The sequence below is a fragment of the Lethenteron reissneri genome, chromosome 8, assembly GCF_015708825.2.
Source record: "Lethenteron reissneri isolate LAM-NWPU_2019-01 chromosome 8, ASM1570882v1, whole genome shotgun sequence".
NCBI lineage: Eukaryota > Metazoa > Chordata > Hyperoartia > Petromyzontiformes > Petromyzontidae > Lethenteron > Lethenteron reissneri.
The window spans coordinates 5,282,994-5,307,054 of record NC_083786.1 but is presented as its reverse complement, the minus strand read 5'-3'; the positions used below and the strand labels follow the sequence as shown (position 1 = coordinate 5,307,054).

Sequence of the window (24,061 nt, the reverse complement as noted above, 5' to 3'; positions counted from 1 at the left end):
TATGAATCACCTTGCGAGACCTTGACTATGGGTCTGGATCTGTGTGAGTATGGATCTGCGAGTACAATATATGGGTCTGCAAATCGATGAACCCGAGCTGATCGGTGCATGAATGAGTCTGGAGGGGTGCGCGCAGGACTGTTTACACCGTGACGTCACGCGACGATGACATGACGTCACGCCCTGGCCCGTCGCGTGGCGTCACATTTCGTCACGGTGACGTCAAGTGGTGTGCTGGGCCTGGCGCGGCCCTCAGGCCCCGAGCGGAACGCGGCTTCTTCTCCTCCTCAGCCTTGTCCTCCCCTTTCACACCCCCCCCCCCTCCTCCTCCGTCTCTTCTTTCTCCTTCAACTCAACCTCCACCTCTTCCCTCAACTCCCCTTCCACCACTTCACCCACCTCCTCAACTCTCAACTCATCCTCCACCTCCTCTCTCACCTCCTCCACATCTACCACCACCACCACCACCACCTACCTCTTCCACCACTTCCTTCCCCTCCGACTTCATCACCCACCTCTTCACCCACCTCCTCTCTGACTTCATACACCTCCCCCTCCTCACCCACCACCTGCCTCCGATCCAGCAACTTCATCTCCATCACTACCACCACCACCATATTTGACCTCACTCACCAACCTGGTCCACCACCACCACTCTCACCACCACCTCTCACCACCACCACCACTCTCACCACCACCACTCTCACCACCACTACCACCACTCTCACCACCACTACCACCACTCTCACCACCACTACCACCACTCTCACCACCACTACCACCACTACCACCACTCTCACCACCACTACCACCACTCTCACCACCACCACCACCTCTCTCACCACCACCACTCTCACCACCACCACCTCACTCACCACCACCACCACCTCACCACCACCTCACTCACCACCACCTCTTTCACCACCACCACCTCTCTCACCACCACCACCACCTCACCACCACCACCACCTCACTCACCACCACCTCACTCACCACCACCATGTCCACCATGACATCAAGCGAGACGATCTGCATCACGGCGGACGGCGTGGAGATCCCCGCCGAGATCGTGGAGCTGCAGGAGATCGAGGTGGTCACCATCCCCATCGACGGCTCCCTGGGCGACGACGACGAAGAGTCTCTGGGCCTCGAGCCGCTGGGCTCGGGTGCCGACGACGACGACGATGACGTCCGCCACCAGGAGGTGATCCTCGTGCAGACGCACGAAGAGGTGGTGGGCGAGGAGCTGCACGCCGTGAGCCTCGACCACATCCTCATCCCCGTGCCCGCGGGCCACGACGGCCTGGGCGACGAGCCCCTGGCCGAGCAGCACAAGGCCTTCAAGCGCAGCGGGGTCCACAAACGCGGCAACAAGATCTCGGCGTCGGTATCGCCCGCCGGCGGCGCCAAGCGCGGCGCGGGGGGCCTCCTAGAGGCCGAGGCCAAATGTGCGGCCAAGTGGGACCACAAGCAGGTGCAGATCAAGACCTCGGAGGGAGACTTCTCCGTCACCGTGTGGGCCTCGGGTAACTGCTGCACACGTGGCCTCTCTGTGTACGTCTGTGTGTCTGTATTTTCGCTTTTCTCCCCAGGCTCATCATAGCTGTGGCCTCCCCCCCCCCCCCGTCTCTGTCACTCTCTGTTTCTGCCCGTCTCATCTGTCTCTGTATGTACTCGCGTCTGTATCTCCCTCGCTCATGTTTTGTTTGTAGCCTCTCCCTGTTCCTCTCTGTTTCTCTCCGTCAGTCATCCCTGTGTCATGGTTCGAGGCTTGAGGCTATCCCCCGTGTCCTGTGTGCAGAAGACAAGATGTCAGAGATGGAGGAGATGTCACTGGTGGAGGAGGTGATCCCGCAGAGCTCCGTGGTGCTTGACGAGGTGGACGAAGTGCATCATCACTTCGCGCAGCAGCGCAAGGGGTCGGCACCCGGGATTCCCGGCATCGACCTCGCCGACCCCAAACAGCTGGCGGAGTTTGCGAGGCAAGTTCACCACTAAAAACTCGCCACTCTTAATCCCACCATAAACTCCCCAATAACTCTAATCCCATCATAACTCATCACAAAACTGGCCACAATCTCACCACAAACTGATTTCTAATTTATTCTAAACTCGCCATAAATTGCCACAAACTTGCAGTTAACTTAAGCAAAGCTCACGCAAACTCACCGCAAACTGGCCACAAGCTCGCAGCAAGACTCATTCATCACTAACTATAGTGTCACCTTGAACTCAACCCAAAATCGACGTAATCTTATCATCAATCTCGCTAAAAACAACCCAAACTGATTATAAACTCAATCCTAAGCTCGCCATCAATTTACCCCAAACTCACCACAAACTTAACTGAAACTCATCAAAACTTCACCCTCAATGCAATCAAACAAAACCCATAATTCATCACAACTTTACCGGAAAGTTACCTAATATCACCATCAACATACCCAAATCTCGCCACAATCTCACGACAAATCTACTTCTAATTCAGCGCAAATGCACCCCAAACTCTGCGTAAACTTACCCCATCTGAATGCTGAACTCACTGTAAACTCACCTTAAACTCATACTGAAGTTACCACAAACCTACCAAAAACTTCACTCAATACACACCCAAACCTTACCATAAACTAACCCCCAGCTTAACCCTCAACTTTCCCTTCATCACAAACTCATCATAACCACGCTAACTTCACCCCACACCTCACCATAACTCTCACCTCCGATTAGAACGGTTGGCTATGTACGGTGTGAAAGACGTTCAACATACATACACACAACTCATCCTCACCCTTACACTATCCTTCTAATGTCACTCTAACCTAAACGTAAGACTAACCATTACCATAAACTTTACCTTAACTTACCCGTAACCATTAACTTAACCACTACTAGAAACAATTACCTTAACATAACCATTGCTGTTATTAAACTATTTATTATTTCAGCAGGTAAGGCCCTATTAATCTATATAGCTCTTTTCAGAAGTGAGCTGGCCACAAATGATAGCTTCATAAAGTGGCTTATGTGGACAATACTCTAAATGCATGTTTCTAAATGTGGGGGGGAAAAAAATCAGAAAACCCAGAAAAAAATCCACATGGCCACGGGGAGAACATCTATATATATAAAATCACAAATCTATCTGTCTGTCTGTGTGTCGCCGGACCATACGCAGTTTCATTGGACGAAATGTGAGGGATTTGCGAGACGCGATTGGTCCGGCGGTTGCCCCTGGCAACGGGTAGCGACGCATTCGCTGCGGGATGGACGCCATTTTTAATTCCCGTTAAAAATATGCGCACGCATTAACACGCGACTCTGAGGTAAATTCATCAAAGTTTCACGTCCTCTTCACTCCCCCCCCACCCCAATGTGTGCTATTACTATTATAGGGTCGGTAGATAATAAAATTATAGCGATTAGACAGTATTATTGTAGCGCGGGGGGGGGGGGGGGTAACGGCCCCGGTACCCAGCCTCAGCCGGGTGGGCAATTTAGGCGAGGCCGGAGGCTCTGCATGGTACTAGGCCTCGACACCCCACCACACTATAGGCCGTACATATTACTGCACAGCGGCCGAGGAGATCGTGGCTGGGGGGGGGGGGCAGGAGTAGCAGCCCATCTGTGTATATATGTAAGGTTATTAAGAAATATATTTTTCACCTGGGCAACGCCAGGGTACTTATGCTAGTGCAAATATACAGGTGTCAGGGTTGGGGTCGAACCCAGGACCCCTGTATACCAGGCGAGGCAGTTAACATCTCACCCTTTACCTTAACGTAAAACCCTTACCCTCACCATTACCTTAACTTAACCCGAACCTAATCATTACCAGGTTCCCGGTTTGTATATGGTAGGCCACCGTGGTTAAAACTGTGGTGTATATGAACCAAGAAAAACGATTCTTCACCACAAACATTAAAGGTCATGTGACGTCATTCGAAAACGAGTAGGTCATTGTGTACCAGCGTCAGAGTTCAAATGTGAAAAATGACATCACGCTTTTCTTAGCAATCGTCACTGCCGACTACGAAAACTTGGCAGGACCCTCCGGAAAGGGATTCTTGAGACTCGGTGAGCCATTCATGGGTAAACGAGTGTAAATACAAATGATAATACTTTGTCTTGTAGATTCATGAGTGAAGTTTTTTTTTAATAATCCAAAGCCTGTGATCTCTTTCAGAATGAAGCCTCTCAAAGTAGCCGACGTCGAAGTGGATTCGTCAAAAACAATCGCTTGTCCTCACAAGGTAGAGCCTCCAGCTCACTCGGGCTCCATCCTGACACGCGCGAGTGTGTGTGTGCTGCATGCGACGATGGGAGCAACTTGACCCATTGCACCCCATCTGTGGGGAAGAAATTCATGGCTCTGACTATGTACGTGCGATTCTGCATCTGTGGCGTCCATAAGCTCGCGTAGAAATCCACAGACTCGTACAGAGATCCGTGGACTTGCTGGCTTTCTGGCTGTGCTCACGACTTCGTGTGTCATGGCGAGATGAACTCGGTGGGGGGGGGGTGGTGTCGATGTTTCTGCCCAGGGTTGCACCAAGATGTTCCGCGACAACTCGGCAATGAGGAAACACCTGCACACCCACGGGCCGCGTGTACACGTGTGTGCCGAGTGCGGCAAGGCCTTCGTCGAGAGCTCCAAACTCAAGCGGCACCAGCTGGTGCACACCGGAGAGCGGCCCTTCCAGGTGAGCAGCACACACCGGCGCCACCGCCGCCACTTTGCGAGCGGCAGGGCCTTCGTGGTGTCGCGCCTCGTGTGCTGGGTTGGCCGTGCAGCGGGCGGCGGTGGTGGCGCTCCGTGTGTCTTCCCAGTGCACGTTCGAAGGCTGCGGGAAGCGCTTCTCGCTGGATTTCAACCTGCGCACGCACATCCGAATCCACACGGGAGACCGGCCCTACGTGTGTCCGTACGACAGCTGCAATAAGAAGTTTGCGCAGTCCACCAACCTCAAGTCGCACATCCTCACGCACACCAAGGCCAGGAAGAAATGAGCGCGTGGACGCTGTGCCGAGAGAGAAGCTGTCTTCGTCTCCCGTCACTTCCGCCTGGCAGCGCGCGCAGCCCCCAGAAACTGAAATGAAAAGTGAAATTCCTTCCACACCCGACTTCCTCCAAAGACTGAAATCAGGAATGTTTCTGCAATGTAAGATTACCGCATCGTTCCTGTCATGGTTGTGTTGATATCAAAGGTAGCCGGTGCGGTTAGTTGAAGTGGAGACCCCCGCGGGCTGTGCTAACTCCAGTGTACTGCTTTTTCACATGTACATATTTTTTCAGTTAATGACTAACCTGTAAGCTGTACTATGTTGTATATCCCTTTTTATTGATTTAAAAGTAAAAAAAAGCCAACTTAGAACATGTTTGAGCACCATGGTTATCCTTATTTAAACATTGGCAAATAGAGGCTCTTATTAGTTGTCCTGCGTAAATTAAAGGTAAGAACAATTTTAGTCATTTATATTTTCAGGTGAATGCGTTTGAAGAATTGCGACGGCAGGAAGTGTGCCCCTGTGTTGTCCGCGTTTATCCCGGAGCCAGAGGCTGCACTCTTTTGGTGCAAATCGTCAAACTCCAAATTTTGTATCGACATTTTCAAGCTAAAAGCTGAAATGCGCCTGGCACTAAGTATTATCGGACTGTTTTCACAATCTAGCCATTGTGTTTAAACAATGCTGTTATAACAACACCAATCATGACAACACCAATCGTGACAACATTACAAATAACTCGTAATAAACGCTCAGGTTGCGCACGACCCACATCTCGCACGACCCTGGCTCACTCGCGAGGTCCGGCTCAATTTCGATTTAAAGCTTTCGTGACTGCAGGGATTCATCTTCTTGGTTCTTTCGGTAAAGTCACGTAGAAGGGAATTCATCTTCTTCCTGTAATCCAGCACTGTACAGGTAGTCCTCTACTTACGATGGAGATGCGTTACGACGACCCCATCGTAAGTCGAAAATATCGTAAGTCGAAGATGGCCTAGCCTACCCAGGAGTCTTAAAGAATGGTGATAATTTAGCAAAACAGAACAATATACATTTCGATTTAAAGCTTTCGTGACTGCAGGGATTCATCTTCTTGGTTTTTTCGGTAAAGTCACGTAGAAGGGAAGTAATAAAATAATAAATATATTATTTTAAAATAATATTATTTTATTACTAAAATAAAAATATTATTTTATTACTTCCCTTCTACGTGACTTTACCGAAAGAACCAAGAAGATGAGGTCCGGCTCGCTCGCAGCAGGGTCTGGCTCACAAACACCACAATGAGGGTCTCTGCATGCGTGTGGGTTGTGGGTGAATACGACAATACTTCACGCTAATTGTGTGGGTTGAAGAGTGAGAACGTAGTCGTAGTGAAACATTGCATGTTGCCACCACTACCCTTTATTGCCAGCCACGTAGCCCTGTGACAACGTGTGCGTGCACGATGGCCACTTATCCAAGCACTATGCAAGGCAACTGCTTAGATTTGGAGTTGCGAGATGGGGTGATTTGGGCCATATCTTGTGAGAGATGTTTGTGAACATGGTGCAAATTCTCCCGCGTGTGTCGCTGCGAGGAACGTGCCGCTTCTGCTGCTGTTCCTCTGTGGCTGTCACTGCACCGCGGCCTCCATGTGCTCCGCGCTGTTCCGGGTCGGGCCCGGGTTTTGTTTTGGGTTCTGCCCCGTGGGCGCGCGCGTGTTGCAACTCTGTTACACACGTGTTGTATGTACAGTGCGTACTGTACTCGCAGTTCGTGCTCCACGTGTGCGCGGGTTGCCCGGGTGGGTACCGAAGTTGGCACCAGGCTAAGGGGGGTTTGAATTGGTGAAAGGGGCTTGGGTCTCGGGCTGGCTGGGCGGATCGTCAACTCGCTTCGTCTAGCCGAGGGGCTGAGGGAGGCGGCCCACTTTAGGAGGGCGTAATAGGGCCACGGTGTGTGCCTAAAGGGGCGTAATCAGGGGTGTGGCTCGTGACCAAAGTCGGTTGCGTTGCTAGGGGGCGTGGCGCGTAACGAGGGGAGTGTTGCTGCGGGCGTGATCCGTAACTAGCGGGCGTTGTTAGGGGCGTGGCTCGTAACCAGGGGGGCGTTGTTAGGGTCATGGCTCGTAGCTAAGGAGCGTCGCTGCGGGCGTGACTCGTAACTAGGGGGCGTTGTTAGGGGCGTGGCTCGTAACCGGGGGGGGGGGCGTTGCTAGGGTCATGGCTCGTAGCTAGGGGGTGTTGCTCAGGGCGTGACTCGTAACTAGGGGGCGTTGTTAGGGGCGTGGCTCGTAGCTAAGGGGCGTTGCTCAGGGCGTGACTCGTAGCTAGGGGGCGTTGTTAGGCTAATGGCTCGTAGCTAGGGGGCGTTGTTAGGGTCATGGCTCGTAGCTAGGGGGCGTTGCTGAGGGCGTGGCTCGTAGCTAGGGGCGTTGCTGAGGGCGTGGCTCGTAACTAAGGGGCGTTGTTAGGGGCGTGGCTCGTAGCTAGGGGGCGTTGCTGAGGGCGTGACTCGTAACTAGGGGGCGTTGTTAGGCTCATGGCTCGTAGCTAGGGGGCGTTGCTAGGGGCGTGGCTATTCGGCGCGGAGCAGGCGGCGAGCGCGAAGCAAGTGGCGAGGTACCGGCGGCGCTGAGGTAAATGTTCAGAATCGGAATATTTATTTATATTTATTTATCCCTGGAGGAATCCGATGACCTATAAAGCGCTTTTTCACAGATGACCATTATGGGCGGGTCAACGTTACTGGATATGTAAAAAAAAAGAGTTTTTTTTATAGCTCGTTGGATTCCCGCGGTATAAATATTCTGGTTCGGAACAAACAACACGATCAGAGTGCGAAATATAGAAAAGGTCGGCAAATCACTAAAACAACCTATAAATTAAACAACTTTTTTTTGTTTCACCAGGTCAAGCCACACCGAGCTATTTAGCTTTTTCAGGAGCGTCCTCGCCACAAGTGACCGCTCAACCAAGTGGCTTTTTCGTGGACATTTGCTGCAGCCAAATTAACCCAAAAGCTTTAAACCACAACGGCGAATTCGCAGTTCTAAGGAACCCACAAAAAAGTGACACCGCGGGTAGCCGGAGGATGACGACCGAGACCGTAATGACAGAGCCTCCCATCCAGCAAACTTTGACGATAACAATTTTGACTTAAAACGTTCGTGACCGCACGAATTCATATTCTTGAACCAATAATATTGTGACCGATAATTAATAGTTGTGGAAAGTTGAGGGGGGATAATCGATTCTAGACTTGAAGCTTGATGCAGCTGATCTGGCTGTGACTGTCCCACCTGATGACGGAGACTTGTGTTGCCTCCGAAACGTCGTGATCTTTATTTTATTATTTTTATTAATTTTGATGTTTTACCTACGTGACTTTACCGAAAACACCTAAGAAAAATGTAAATAAATAAGAATATGGGGGATAGTCGAGTTGACACGATTGTTCATTAATCCGGCTTAACAAGCAGAGGAGATGAACGATGTCGTGGCGTGCTGGTGAGCGTGGCAGAAATATGATGTTGAGTTAAGCGCCAATGTTGAGGTCTTCTGGCCACGACGAAGAGGGCTTCAGGAGAAAATTCCCTCCTTTTATTACTGCTATTACTGCTAATCCTACTAACCCTACTTCCTCCCGGTATTACTGCTAATCCTACATAATACACGAGCATAATATGACTTTGAGACCCCCCCCACCTCCTACGCATTCCACAAGTAGTGACTAATCCCATATCTGCATTTTCCATAAATATGCTAAATTCCTCTGTTGATATGTAAACTACTTTGTCAAGGCGCCCTTCCTCTAACCCTGCAGCTTAAATATACGCTGCCAAGCCTGGTGGTGTTCATTCAGACGCTCTCTTTCCGACAGACCTGTTCTTCGCCTGAGGACGGCTGCTTGCGTTGTGGCCGAAACGTCGTGAGAATTGTATTTTATAATGTTTTATTTTTATTATTTTATTATTTCCCTTCTACGTGACTTTACCGAAAGAACCAAGAAGAAGCTTCAGGAGAGTTCGTGTCGTTTTGCTGCTCCAATGTAGAATCGCAGACTACTACAGTGGTTTTGCTGTATGGTAGTTTGGTTTGCATGGCCGGTCACACTTGCTGTGACTTGCGTCTTTAATTTCCCATTCATGTCGGAGATGTGCTACATCAGCCTGTTGAAGTTCTGATGCGGTTTATGTGGCACCAGTGTCTTTGAGGAGTTTCGGTTTCATTTATTTGGTATAGCCCTGTGAGCCATTCGGCTCTTGAATCGGGTGCAACCGCAACAAACAAAAAACATGAACAAGAAAACATCTTAAAGTGACAACGCGCAAACAGAAAAATCCAGGAAAAAACAGCAAAAACTTCCAGAAAAAGCACCGTATACCAACGCTGTGTGAAAAATCCCAGTGGGATGCAAGTCAAACAACAACAACAACCACAAGACAACTTAGATTAAAGTCATCAGTCTAATTGTACATTTTAAGTTTTCGTGACTGCAAGGATCCATATTCTTTGGCTCTTTCAGTAAAGTCACGTAGGTGAAAATAATACAATTAAAATAATAAGCCATCTCTTCGGCATACCTCAGCAACTGTTTTCGCTGTGGTGGTCCCCACCTGATGAAGGACGCTTGTGTTGCGCCCGGAACGTCGTGATTTAATTTAGTTTTCACTTTTGTATTTAATTATTTTTTTCATTAGTCTAATTCCGTACTACAACAAACAAACATGGGCAAACCAAAACACGTTTTTGAAATCACCAAAATAAAGCCATAAAAGCAATGTAACAGGAGGAAATTCAAAGCCAGCAGGTGTAATGTTTGGGTCTCGAACGAGGCGTTTATTCCGGACGTACGTGTTGTTCCGCTCTGTTCACCACAGAGTTCTTGTGGGTTAGATTCTAGGATGGCGACTTCAGTGCGGTCCCAGAAGGGGGATTGGGACTGGGACTTGAGCCGAGGAACGTTGTTGAGGTCTCGGTTGATGGGCTCGGTGGTTGATGCAGTTTGCATGTCTCTACGGATATTTGGTGGCAGAATTGCGGTGTGGGTACTTTCTGTGCGTTGAAGAGTATAGCAAAGTCCCCGAGAGATGCCCTCTTGTGGAGGTTATTACGCCAGCAGTGTCATAGGCATGCAATTGCAGGGCCGCACCTTTTTGACCTCCCGAGGTGAATATCAAGTAATTCTGTCTTGAAGGAGCTTGTGAGTCCTGAATTGCCCCATAGATCACCAGAGCCAGAGGTTGCAGGTGAGGATAGAGCCAAGGAACGGCAGAGTCAGGTGAGGGTTGAGCCAGATGAGAACAATCAATCTGCATATTGCAGCATAATGGGAACGGTACAGGGGTATAGAGCAACAGGAATGAAAAAAGAAACCCGTCACAACATCAGCGGCTAACACAGACTAAGCAAACTAAATTCCAACCGTGCACAATGAATTGCATAAGTGTTTGTTGAACTTCTTTTGCACCGTACATAACCAACTGCTAATCGGAGATGTGCAGGAAGGACAACAAACTAAACACAAACAAGAGTTCTCAAGAAATTCGTTTTCAATCTAGATGTAAAAATGCTTAGCTGCAGTGGCCTCCTAATATCAGAAGAGCGTTGCAGACAGCCGCGAAAGCGCATTTGAAAGCGCACGATGCAGTGACTGAATTTGTTCGATGGCTAGACCAAAGCCACTGTGAGGATAGCCGGACTTTGAGTGATGGTGTATGCTCCTTAACGAGATCATCAAGGTATTGTGGTTCATTCGTGGCAAGCACTTTGTGTAATGAGAGGGAGCGTGTAATATATTCGTTTGTCAACCAGAAGCCAATGTAGCTTGGCGAGCAGTGGATGGACATGGTCGGATCTTCCAGTACCTCTCACAACATGTTCCAGATAATTATGTACACACTGCAGCTTGATAATGTTTTTGCCCGATGTCCCGAAGAGTCGTGAGTTGCAAGAATCAAGCCTTGCCGATATTATGCTACACGACTCAATAGTGGTCAAATGTGTCGTAGAACCCTGATGTGAAAATTGTAGGACCCGACTATATTTTTCACGTGGTGATCAAACGACATTCTGGTGGAGTTTGGAGCCGAGGGTGTTTAGATGAGTAGAAAATTGAATCTTGGAGTCTGCGACCGCCACACCTGATCTTCCCACAATTTTTGCCCCCTGAACCTGTGTGCTAACCAGCAGCACCTTCGATTTTTCTGGATTAAGCAATATTCTATTTCGTGCCAATGACACGTGCACCGCTTCTGTGTAATCTTTAAGGTTAGTGAGGCTCTCCATATTTAACTTCACAGAAAAAAGGTAATTAATAAATTAATAAAAGCAAAACTTTTTATTTTATGGGACTGCAAATATGATGAGCAGAACTAGTAGAGAATAGTCAGGTGCCGATAGAGCCAGGTGAGAATATAGCCAGGTGAGGATAGAGCCAGGTGAGGGCATCTGAACTGGACTCTCTGCCTGTGATTTGCTTTACATCTGTGTGTATGTGATGAGTGTTGTGTGCGGTATGTATCTGGCGAGAGTGTGGAGTGTTGGCATGGTGTGTGTGTGGTGAGGTGTACGATCAGATTTTGACAGGTCTTGCCGGCTGGGGTCATGAGGCACTGTGATATGGAGCATGGAGTCCTCCATGACTCTCGAGTGAGCAGCAAGCGGAGCCACGTCCGCCAGTACTTCCCCGTGGCGATACAATCTCGGAGGCGTCTGCGCCAGGACGGTGGCAAAAACCATGTGAACAATCGCGGCGCGAGCCCCAGCCTAATAATACAGCGCGGGGAAATGGCGGCCTTCTTCCGGCTGTTTGGTAGGGAATTATGTCATCTCGTGCTCGTTTTCAGAGTTGGACCATGTGCTGAGAATGCATTTTTTCAAGCACACTCCTCCAAGAGCTTCGACTCCTGAACAGTTTATGATCTTGGAGGAGCATGCAAGTAGAGTTGCTTGCTTATCTGACAAGTTGGCTCAGCAGTAGAGCGAGCGGCTCCCATTCAGAAGGTTGCAAGTAAAAATTCTGATGGGGGGGGTTGACTTAGCCCATCATTTCTCTGGGGTTGATACAATTAGTACTACTTTGTCCACAGAGATTGTCCAATTGAGAGACTCGTAAACAGGAGATGAGCACCCCCTCAATTCTCACACGGAGCCCAAGCCGCAAAACTGCGCTTGGGTTAAAAGGTGTCGGGGAAAATGCGTGCGTAACATGACCAAACCTCGTGGTGCATGATTTGCAACACCCAGACCGTGTCCAAATGAGGACGCTGCAACGACATGATGCTTGTGTTCTGCCTTTATAGACGATGATCTGATACAGGACTTTTTATGGATGGACAGTTGCTTTAGACTATCGGACAAGGTAAGTGCATCTGCTGTATTTAGATCTGTAACCACAGAACCTAGCATTGGGTGAACATCTGATGTATTTAGATTCATGTTTATTTCAGTGTCAAATATATACAGTATTATACACGACATACAATAACTTAAACAATGCAAATACTGCAAGTATATACGTTTTCAATGGCTAATAACGTCAGTAATAAAAACTATACAATGCGATCTGGCCAAAAGTGCGTGTAATTTGGCGTTCGCCGGAGCACCAGTCTAAAGGCTGCATCAGTCCGGCGATCGTCAAACACATTGTTGAAACAAGACTATAGTACGTACATCACCCCATGCAGAGTCTTCGATATTGGAGTGGTAAGTAAGCTATTTTCTGTATAAATAAGAACCTTAATCTGTATGTCTCAAAAATCTCTAGGGTAGTTCCTGACAAGGTAGAAAGCTGACATTTTGTACATATGTAGCTTTTAGGAACACAACAGGAAAAATCTGAAAATCCGAGATTTTTCACTTCAAGGGCCCATAACATGATTTGGAGCTTTCGTGACTGCAGGAATTACTTTTTGGTTCTTTCGGTAAAGTCACGTAGAAAGAAAATTTATTAAATAATAGAATACGACGTTTCGATTGCAACACAAGCAATCATCATCAGGTACGAATGAATGAGAAAAAACCCCAAGTAAACTTAGAAATATAATGCAATGCAACACAGAGAGTCGGCTAGCATAATAGTCAACACTAGCCGACTCTCTGTGTTGTATTGCATTATATTTCTAAGTTTACTAGGTAGAAAATCTGGCGCCCCTCCCCCTGAAGGCGCCAGATAATCGATGATCTCCTGTAGTTGTGTTTAACATAACATGAAAACGTGTAACAGGTTAAACTCAACGAGGAGGCTATGGTCTCTCACCCTCCTGAAGCCCTCACGTCGTGGATAACAGACCTTGACATTGTATTGAGTTCCTGAACACATTTTCACGTGCAAGAAGAGAGTAGAACAGCATTGATAGCTTTCGGTAAAGTCACGTAGATAGAAAATAAAAGAAAAATAATAATATACAAAAATTATTTTTAAAATATAAAAAACCAAAAAACTCAAGACATTTCGATCGCAACACAAGTGGTTGTCTCTCCGCCTGATGACGGCCGCTTGTGTTGCGATCGAAACGTCGTGAGTTTTTTTTTATATATTTTAAAAAGATTTTTTGTATATTTGTATTTTTTAAATTTTATTTTCTATCTACGTGACTTTACCGAAAGCACCATAGAATATGAATTCCTGCAGTCACGAAAGTTTTAAGTCAAAATTTGCATTGATAGCTTTGCATCACATTGTGATTCAGATAGGAGGGTAACCAGGGACACATTTGAAGTGAAGCAATTCACATTCACAGATAAGAGAGAGAGAGAGAGCGCCACGTGTACATTATGCTGATTTATCCTGAATGACTTGTAAACGCATTCGTGTTATTGCTCTTCTCAGTACCTGCTCGCCATGGTGTTCTCCTACTTCAAGAGGGCTGGCTTCAAGACTTCTGAATACAGTCGCACAAATTTCTTCTTGGCTCTGTGAGTAAATGTGTCCGATGCTGTCTCGTCACACCGTTAATTAACGTCATTTAACTAAACGCTGAGGAACCAAGTAACCACCAAGCACAACACGTTGATTTCCGTTGCATAAACACATGCATACACACATACATTACATTAAATACCCACGATTGTATATATACATAGACAATTGCAATAGATAATTGCGTCTATATTTTAAAGAATACAGGAAAAATAATTGTTTAAAATATTTTGCGTGACTGGCAGAAAACTAGAGCATTGCACGTCTGTGCAGGTATCTGGCCAATGACATGGAAGAGGATGAGGAGGAGTTCAAGTATGACATCTTCCCCTGGGCACTGGGCCACGGCTGGAGAAAGTCTTTCCCAGAATTCCTCAAGTGGCGCGAGGAGCTTTGGGCACGCATGGACTATCGTGCTGCCGTAAGCTGGCGCTGCTGCAAAGAGGTGTGGACAGGAGGAGGAGGTGTTGTGGAATGTGTCTACGATGAGCTGAAGTGGGTAGTGAGTGTGTAGAAGGTAGAGAGGTAATGGTGAGGGGTTTGGTCGTTTGGGTGTATTATTAATGATCATGCTTGTTTAATCAGGAAAGACTGATGGAATCTCAAGACTTCGTGAGAAGAGTTCTGCCAAGTTTTTGCAGTCGGAGCAAAGATTGTTATGCATTTCCCAATTAAATAAATTGCTGTGTAATTTTTCAAAATTGGACCATGACGTGAACACACGTTGGCATATTCTTAAAATGAATGGGATATTTAAGGTCTACTGTGAAGCATACGTCACGCATTTTATGGTTAATCCACACTGCAGTATTAACCAGGGTGACCTGCTGGATTCATACCGCAAACCTCTGCAAACACAATTAGCGAACATACATTCGATATGTAGAGAATTTGCTGTACTAATTTGGGAGTGCCGCGTGTGGCTTCAGAGTACCACCACATGTTGGTAAAGCACGTGGGCATCACGGCAGGTCATGGCAATTGCGCCGAACCACAACATCTGGCAGCGTGAGCGCTTGGCCCATCACAGCGGAGCCGAGCGCAGCTGGCGCAGGGCAGATGGGCAGCCAGTGGCAATGCTGGGCCCCCAGCCACCTCCCGGATTGGAACGGCGCTGCGTGCTCTGCACCAAGAAGCTGAGCGTGGTGCACCTGGACGCGTCGTCTTCCTCTTCTTCCTCGTCAGCATCCCCTTCTTCCTCGTCAGCATCCCCTTCTTCCTCTTCAGCATCCCCCTGCACCTTGAACCTGCTGGATCTCTTCACCACAGAGCACGGCGAGGGTGGCGTCTGCCCCACTCGGCCGCCGCACGGCCGCCGCACGGCCACAGGAGTAGAGCGATACTCGGCAAAGGCAGGCATTGCATGATGTTAAGGCTCACGAGGTCACAGATGTAACACACTGGTGAATCGCGTGCAATAATCTGTATCTTGTTCACCCTGTTACATGCTGCAACGTGAGAAACGCAGAACTGCTTCAGTATGGAACAATCACCCAGACTCGCGAAACTATGTTGTCAGTTTCTGATAATTTAAATATGTATTATACATCACGCAACACGATTGTTACGGGTAGAGCACAGTCCATATGATTCAGGTGGTGTGCACCGTTCAATTATTTATGTGTCTTGACTGGTGTATAAACGTAGACTATGTAAGCTTCAGGTTTAAATGTGTGTACGTGTGTTGTTACATGTGCTGTGTGTACAAACTGACACCCTGGACATGCTTACAAACAAGACGTTTCACTCGAGGGGTCTGCCAAATGATATATTTAAAACAAAAAATCGTCTCAGTGGGGTCCACACTCAAGACCTTGAGTAGGTGAAGGAAATTCCACATGGGGGGGGGCGGGTGTTATCTGTCGATATTATTTGCGGGATCACAAACGGCGAGGTGAAACGCATTTTAAATCACAGTCTTACAGTCTTGAGCTGCACAGTACAACACCATACCTCCAGGCCATTTAATAGGGACATCCCATGCATACATATGAACACACGGTAAAGTGTAAAGCTATAATACATTTAATAAATGCAGTTTATATGCACAGTATATTGCGTCTAAATGCAACTGCTTTTCAATAAGCTGTACAAAGCAGGACGATGTGTATCACAGGGATAGTAGGCCTCGGCAAGGTAAGGTAATTTACCCTTTTACCGGGCGATCGAAACGTCGTAGTTTTTTGTTATTTTCTTTGAACCTATCTACGTGACTACCGAAAGACCCAAAGAATATGAATTCCTGCAGTCACGAAAGCTTTAAGTCAAGATTGAACCTGTACTTGTCTTTATAATGTATTTATGATAACTTTAGTGTCAGTACAGACGTTAAATGAAGTATTCTACAGGCAGTAGATGCTAAAAAGTTATCGAAAGTGGGATCATCATCACTGCAAACCTTTTTAGCGATGTGATATCTTTTTTTTATCAAACGAGGATCCACATTCAACTGAGAGGGTCTTTGACAATAAGCTTCTGGAAGTTCACCAGCAGTGGCTTAAGCAAGCCTGACCCGGCTGATGAGACACTGAATGGCGAAGCGAGTCCAGAGTTTGCTTGCGTTGAAGCAGTGCTGAAAAAATGTTGCACTTCAGAAGGTGATGTGGCTGATGGGATGTATGTTGAACGTCTTTCGCACTGTACGTAACCAACCATGCATAATCGGAGGTGCGGGATGTGTACAATATATTTTTAAAACATTTGCGGAGGAATATATATATGGGAAGTAGGCGAATTATTTGCTTTTTTCATTTTGTTACTGATCTCCACAACAGTGCTGAAGATAATTTCGTGTTAAACTCGATTTTTGTGAAGTGCGCTGTTTGGGCTGTGGTCGGTGTACATGTTGACATTCTGTCTGCTTGTGTGTGCCACGCATAGTGTGAGAACCTTCATCACCATCTATTTAAATTCACTAACGTTTTTGCCAATGATGTCACCCATATCCAGGACAACACACAACCTCCGTGGGTGTTGGAATGTGGGACAAAGCGGCGACGTGGTATCCTGGACAAGGAGGGCGCCTGCGGTGCAATGCCAGTCGCAGAGCCATGTGCGTGGTATTTATAAAATGGACTCTGCTGGACTATGGTGGAAGCAACAGAAAAAACAACAACACTGTGGTGTGGAGTGTTGTGAAGTACAAGAGCCTGAGCGAAGAACGACTTGCACATTTCTAGAATTGTCGCAAACCAACACTTGTCATAACTCCAAATCTCTAAGGGAAATTAGGAGGGGTGGGTCAGGACCACTTGGAAATCGATTGTCAACTGATAACCAACAGTCAATTAACATAATGACTATTAATTACACTAATATAAAATACATTGATAACAACAATAAACAAATATAATCAACATTGAGGTTGTTGTGCTGGCTGTTTATTTACTGGGGCAGTGATAGTATAGACAATACCAAGCAACCGCTGTCACGCCCACAGATGTGCAGTCTCCCTCGGATACCGACCTTGCATCGAGTTGTATGCGTTTCCTCTTACGGCATTTCAGATCTTGCTACAATTTTTGCCTGCCATATTTTACAATTATTTTCTGTACTCAGGCTCCAGGGCAGTTGAAATAACCTCACTGAAACTGTGCTACCAGGTGGTGACCCCTTGCATGTCAACACAAGACCCTGATCGGTGCAGGCTGGCCATTCACCTTCCATTCCGGTCCCTTACAAATGAATCAGCAGACAATGCACCTGCTTTCCATATCTGTCCCCCCATATAAAAAAAATAAAGTACTTTTTGCACATCACATCAGCCACACGTTCTTTTGGGAGTGCATAATTTCTGCAGCATTGATTCAACCAAAGTTCTTTGCGAATCCATCGATCCCTGTCTCCTGAGTTCTCACCAGGTTAAACACAAACTTGTAACTATAATACCATTTCTGCTGCCTATTGCTGTGTGTTCACACCACCGTGCTATTGAAAAATGTAAGTAATGTACACAGAGATAATTTAATATTGAGGTAGTTTACCTGTATTTGTCTTGGCCTCATGTAAATATAATTTATATATCCTGTGTAACTACCGTCCTGCAAGAGACACGAGGTTTGCCCTTTTTAAAAAATAAATGAACCCTCGGCTTGGATTTGTAATCACACAAGCTGGCAGTCAAGCATGGAGTTGAGTGTTGCAGAGAAATCATCTCTACATTTTCCACAATAATATTTTACTTCTGATAAGTGCTTCATTGAGTGTTTTCTCATGAACCATATACATCTCCTGTGTGCAGTATAATAATGAAATGTGAATAGGCCGTTTGGTCTCCATTGGTTGCATGCAAACATTGTTGTTACGTTTAAAGTAGCTATTAAACTTGTATTCAGTTTGTGTTGATTTGATGTCGTAATTCTTTTGCAGAAACTTAGTATTCTTGATGACACTTGTAAAGTGATCAAACCTTATGTAACATGTGGCCTGTGTTTATCAGGTAGTGATTTGCTTCCTAGAGGTGTGAATTATCACGATTCAGGCTCATGGTTTGATTCAACATTTATATGTTGTATCGCATTGCCACGTTACCTATGATTAAATCACCTTGAATGCATCCGATCTTGCCGGATCTCAATCTAAGCAGGATTTGAGCTCTTGTTACTGAAATGGAAGACAGCTTTGGAATACAGAATCAGGTATTTATTGTCGGTTTAAGATGCTGCGAGGTGGTCAAAAGATGATAATGCAGCAATGGAACGTTTTGAGTGTTACCCAACTTCGTATTTGTGGGATTTTTCCTTTTGCTGTAGTTACCTCCCCTGTGCCATTCATAAATAAAAATTTCCGTACATCCAAATGCAGGGGTCTCATGAAAAAAGTCTCGAGTTCTGAGGTTTTCCGAGGTAAATAAAATTAATAAACAATGTCTTTCATACCATTGCTTTATCTTATTCTGTACGATTTTTGTCCCATTATCATAAATACAACATATTTGGCGTATCAAGATCACGATGTTGTCATGGACAAAGCCATTGATGCAATACATTGGAAAGAGTTTGTTTTTAAATCCTTTATATTAAGTTCGCTTGCTTGCGCGCTTATAACCGTGCAAATCTTTCGGTCGTTTTTTTAACCCACTTCCCGTGATCCAATCGAGCTGACATTTTGCACACAGACTCGTTGTGCGTGACAATTTATTTTCGTGAAAATTTTTTTCCAAAATTTTCCACTTTTTAGGAAAAAAAATATTTAATTTAAAATACCAACGTGATAAAAATGAAACTTTTACTCAAGAAAAACAGAATTGAATAATAAAATAAAACTGATGCCACGCATATAAAGGATTTATAGTGAAAAACTTTGTTTTTACGGGTTAATTTTTTTTATAGTTCAGCACCCTCCTGTCACACCACATGAGCACCTGGGCCCTGTCTACATACCTGGGGGAACCCCAAGTTTCATCCCAGGCATCACATCTCCCCACCTGAGGTTTTTTTTCCTCCCTGGGCAGTTTAGCGAGTGAAACGGCCACGGTTTCCTCAGGGTGGGGGGTGAGTGGCCTTGATCAGGAAACGAACTCGGCGCGCTAACCGTTGCGCCACCACTCCTCAGTAACTCACCACTGCTCGCCACACGGTGGCAGGCTCCACGCCCTGCCCGCTGTTGTCGTGGCCTCCGCCGACCGCCGTCTCCTCTGCTGGATCCCCACCCGGTCCCCGCTGGCTTTCTCAGGTCCCAACCTCGCGCTGCTCCTTCTGTGTCTGCCGCGGACTTCGCCATGAACCCCGCAAGGCACGGGCGGCCCTACCGGCCCGAGCCCGACGAGGTGCGGTCCACGCGGCGAGGAGGAGGAGGTGGAGGAGAAGGCGCCACGGATTCGGTGTCGCGGTCGAGGCCGCGGCACCGAGACCGACACGAGCGCTGGCGGCGCCACTCGCGCTCCCCGAGTCCCGTGAGTCGCACTGGGCCCCCTCGGTGCCCCGAGTGGCCACGGGGGCCTCTTCATTTCCCAAACTCCGTGGTTCACAGCACCCCCCGCACCCCACGGTTTCTTCTCCTTCGTTTCCTGAGTGACCCTGGAGACCCCCCCCCCCCCCCCCCCGCTTGGGTTCCCGTGAATACCCCTCGGGTCCCGAGTCCGTCTCCGTCCCCTTGCCTCTGGTCCTCCCCGGGGCACGGGGATGCCACGGGGCCCTGCGGGCAGCGGTGGCCACGCCGAGTTGAGGCCCTTGGTTACGGGCCTCGAGCCCGGCCTGGGCTCGGAGCCGCCCGGGGAACCCGTGGGAGTCGGGGGTGGGTTGGTGGCACGGGGCGAGAGCTCTGGGACTGCTTCCCCCCCGGGGTAGGAGCCCCCAAGGGGACGCCCGGTGCGTCTCTGCCGAGTGGCCGCCACGTGGCTGGTAACTCAGAGAGTCTCCTGAGTGGATGCGTTGTTTAGGTGGCCGGCCTGGGACGCGCAGATTTGAATGTCTGACTGCATGTGAGCGTCTCGGTACAACGAGTCTAGAATGTGTACAACTCTGGTACAGTTGTTGTCATCGTTGGCCATGGTCAGTGCACTGCCTGGATGAAGGTCTCCTGCCCTGGCTGCCACCAGCATCGTGTCGACGAGTGAATGTAAAAATGGACAGCAAGCAAATGAGGGCACCAAGAATTGGTGCGGAAAGTTCCATGATGGTCGTGGGCACGGCCGGTTGACATTTGAACCTGGTGGATATATCCACATTTAATTGTTAATTTTTTTATTACTTCCCTTCTACGTAACTTTACCGTAAGAACCAAGAATATATATCCACATAGTTGTGGGGAGTCCAAGGCCCGAAGGCCCAAACCATCAAGTGGCGAGCAACAAACAGCACGATCTTGGATGAGAGGCCACGCATTTCTTGACTTGAGCAAGGCTATTATGAGAGCTTGGGGAAAATAGACGATGTGAGGGCATTCCATAGAGGAGCAGAGCGATGGACAGACGCAAAGAGGTGTGGTGACCTCTAGTGCAGTGAGTGGGTTGAGTTGTGACCTGTAATGTGGACTGAGTCCTCGACATTGAGGAATCGATGAGCAAAGTTCACACGAACAGTACCCATGGTAGTAACGATCAACACATTCCTGCGGAGGGAGCTGGTAGGAATATTGGGTTGCTCGGTCAATGGCCAGGGTCAACGGTGACGTGGTGTATTCCGCAAATATGCCCGACTGTGAGGGCGGGCACAAGCCGGTGTGAGTAGGTTAAACGTTGAGTTTTATAAGGGCACCACGGGGTGACCAGCCCCTCCCCACCCAGCCCCACCCCTCCCACCCCCACCCCTCCCAGCCCCTCCCCACCCTCCCCACCCAGCACACCCAGCCCCTCCCCACTCAGCCCCTCCCTCCCCACCCAGCCCCTCCCTGCACGACGGACGGACACAATAATCCCCTGTGGGCTGGTGTAACCAGGAGGTTCCTACCAGTATAATGAAAACTTGTACAGCTTCGTAACATGGCAAGTCATTGCAAGGGCACGGAAAGAAGAGTGCTAAGGAGGAGGTGACTGACCCCCGGTGAGCACGTGTGTGCAAGTCTCCTGCGCATGTTCCTCAAGTGTTGTCCCTGCCGGCCCTGTCACCCTGTGCTTCCCAGAGGCGCTCGCCGCACCACTACGACAGGAACCAGGCCATCGAGGGGAGCCTGCGGATCACGGTCGGCAACGACCGCTACCAGACCAACGTCGCGACCCATCGGCCGGTGCCCGTGCATGCCCGCCTGGGGCTCCCCGAGCAGCGCACGGCCTTGGGCAGGTGTGCATGACGCTCGCGCCTTCGCACACTCGCAAGCGCCCACCACGACACTCGTGCCCCTCTCCACAATCACCCGGGATAAAATGATAACCGCCATAAGTTGTAACACGCCGCGTCACTCGGTGTTTGTTCGCTCGCTCTTGTACAGAGAGAGGACATCACACAGGCGCGAGGAGGAACCACATACAGGAGGCAAGGCAACAGCCGAGCGGTGAGCAGGCACTTCCAACAATCGCCCAAGCTCTGCAGTCCCATATGAAGTGTGGGGGGTAACCCACGCGTACTGATGGAACAAGTGGAGTTGGATTTTTTGTATCTTCCGCCTTCTGGCGAGCCAGGGCACGGCTGCTTGACGGCCCCATGAAGGGAGTTTCACAGCATTTTTGTGATCCACCAACGCTCGCCTATACAGGTAGTCCCCGAGTTGCGATGGTCCGACTTGCGATATTTCGATCTTGCGATGGCGATAGCGATACGACAAAATTTCCATCAACAACCTAACATCGTTCAAGTGTGCAGACGACGGACAGAATCTTGGTGAGTACAGTACAATGTGATACGTTACGATACGTTCAATGCATGTATGATACGTAGCTTTAGCGATTTCATTTTAAAGGTTACCACGATACGATACGTTCAGTGCATGTTAAACGTTTTTATAGCAGATAGGATTGTTTCCTGAAAAAACTTTATTAAATTGCAGTTCATATAGGTAGGCTAAGAATTTACCTTGGTTTTTTTACCTTACATTTTACTATACAATACAGTATTGTAATTAATAAATACATACAGTATATAGTTTATACAGTACGGTACTGTAAATTGGTCTGTTTTGCTAAATTATCACCATTCTTTAAGACTCCTGGGTAGGCTAGGCCATCTTCGACTTACGATATTTTCGACTTACGATGGGGTCGTCGTAACGCATCTCCATCGTAAGTAGAGGACTACCTGTACAGTGCTGGATTACAGGAGGCGTGCGTAGCCACCACTGCGTGTACACGCACGTCTACATTCACACTATCCAGTGTCTGTGTGTGTGCGTCCATTCTTAAGGTTTAGAACTTGGGAGTTCTGAAGATCCCTGCCAGACCTCAGGCTCACTAGTGGCCAGTCGCTGCCTTGTCAATCTTCTATCGCTACTACCACGGTTACTGCTTCTGTGAACTTCACTCATTTATGCCTCCGCCCATCTTGAGGACTTGGTCTACCAAGCCGAATGTCTTGTCTCATCCACACGGTGTTGAACCTCCACCTTGGAGGTCACAACAACTCACCCACCCACCCACCAGACTGCAGGTCACCTCGCATATTCTTCCCTTGGATTACTCCACTTTGGAATTCCCTCCCCTTGTCTCTTTTCCCAAAATAAGTTTTCAAAATAACCTTCCTCAATTCAAGAGACGTGGTCACTCCGTTTTATTATTTGTGTTGAGGAGTAGAGTGGTGACGAGATGTCACACTCGCCTCGGGAGGAGTGACGTCATGTCCCCTCGGGGTATTTGAGGGGGGACCGGTGACGTGGACGGGGTCTTCGCCAGGAGCCGGGTTCGTGAGCGGTAGGGAAGTGGGGACCCAGGGTAGGGGAGAAATAGCACCAGGCTAGGGGGGGCTACTTTACCCGGCTGGCCGAGTTGGATGAACCATCGCTCAGCGCTGTGGGAACAGCCCGTTAGCCTGGGAGGCGTAGGGGTTCCCAGTACCCTTTCCCCTGGGGAGATTTAGCTTATCCAAAGTCTTGTATTATCCCTTCCCCAAAGGCTAGGCGAACGCCCGTAATAAACCGTTTGGCGTCTGCACCGACAATCACTGCCTTGGTGTCGTCTTTAACAACACAACAGTTGTATTGTTATGCTTGTTTACTCAGAACAGCCTTGCTGATTCTCAAGACTCGTACAATGAGGATCCTGCCAAGTTATCGCATTGGGGGCGATGGTGGCAATGTGTTTTCCAATAATGTGAATTGTGGTGTAATTGTTCATCATTGCGAAAAACATACGAACTCCACACAGAAAGGCATCCGAGTTGGGAATTGAACTCAGGGACTTCTTGTAGTTGGACATGAGCGTTTCCACTGCACCACCGCCCTGCAGTAGCGATCTCCGCGTCTGTTACTCGTAGGGACATTCTTCGTGCTGCCGCTGTTGTTGTGGGTGTTGTCGATATAATCCAGGGAGCATGAGAGTTTCCTGCTGGACTGCAATGAGCGGCAGCTGGACTCGCCACGAGTTTGGAAGGATCAACAGGAGCAGCACCTTCCCCACGAGGAGCGGCTGCCAGCGTGGGAGGTGGAGGCGAGCAGGGCGAGCCGGCCGCGCGCCGTTTCGCCGGAGAGCGGATACGCGCTGCACTGCCCTGAGGAGGCGCCCGCGCTCCCCAAGAAATCTATCCTGAAGCGGCGCATGGAGCCCGACACGGGCACTCCGCAGGTG

General features: G+C 48.4%; 2 protein-coding genes across 7 annotated transcripts; both read left to right on the top strand.

Moving 5' to 3' along the window:
- Window positions 1-240: 240 nt before the first annotated feature.
- LOC133360453 (transcriptional repressor protein YY1-like) lies at window positions 241-7,137 on the top strand. The gene is made up of 5 exons (XM_061579169.1): window positions 241-1,526; window positions 1,802-1,982; window positions 4,184-4,250; window positions 4,542-4,700; window positions 4,828-7,137. Exons 1-5 carry the CDS (start codon window positions 1,001-1,003, stop codon window positions 5,005-5,007), a joined length of 1,113 nt encoding a protein of 370 aa, XP_061435153.1. The 5' UTR covers window positions 241-1,000; the 3' UTR covers window positions 5,008-7,137.
- A 127-nt stretch (window positions 7,138-7,264) lies between these two features.
- Window positions 7,265-17,273, top strand: SPDYC (speedy/RINGO cell cycle regulator family member C). Of its 6 annotated transcripts, none has more exons than XM_061579249.1 (7): window positions 7,265-7,607; window positions 11,520-11,802; window positions 12,293-12,351; window positions 13,822-13,907; window positions 14,185-14,356; window positions 14,883-15,263; window positions 16,861-17,273. In XM_061579249.1, exons 2-7 carry the CDS (start codon window positions 11,595-11,597, stop codon window positions 16,978-16,980), a joined length of 1,026 nt encoding a protein of 341 aa, XP_061435233.1. In that variant the 5' UTR covers window positions 7,265-7,607; window positions 11,520-11,594; the 3' UTR covers window positions 16,981-17,273. The 6 variants fall into 6 exon arrangements, with proteins under 6 accessions (XP_061435233.1, XP_061435240.1, XP_061435224.1 ...); XM_061579256.1 differs by having other exon boundaries at window positions 7,265-7,624; window positions 11,567-11,802; XM_061579240.1 differs by having other exon boundaries at window positions 7,265-7,624; window positions 11,555-11,802.
- The last annotated feature ends 6,788 nt before the right edge of the window (window positions 17,274-24,061 follow it).

Excerpts from the sequence above, each read along its gene's own strand:
- SPDYC (XM_061579249.1), top strand. The coding sequence starts at position 11,595 with ATGAGGCACTGTGATATGGAGCATGGAGTCCTCCATGACTCTCGAGTG. Across the intron at positions 11,803-12,292 it reads GGCCTTCTTCCGGCTGTTTG|ACGATGATCTGATACAGGAC; the intron begins GTAGGGAATTAT and ends CTGCCTTTATAG. Across the intron at positions 13,908-14,184 it reads ACAAATTTCTTCTTGGCTCT|GTATCTGGCCAATGACATGG; the intron begins GTGAGTAAATGT and ends ACGTCTGTGCAG.
- LOC133360453 (XM_061579169.1), top strand. The coding sequence starts at position 1,001 with ATGTCCACCATGACATCAAGCGAGACGATCTGCATCACGGCGGACGGC. Across the intron at positions 4,251-4,541 it reads CAATCGCTTGTCCTCACAAG|GGTTGCACCAAGATGTTCCG; the intron begins GTAGAGCCTCCA and ends GTTTCTGCCCAG. Across the intron at positions 4,701-4,827 it reads CCGGAGAGCGGCCCTTCCAG|TGCACGTTCGAAGGCTGCGG; the intron begins GTGAGCAGCACA and ends GTGTCTTCCCAG.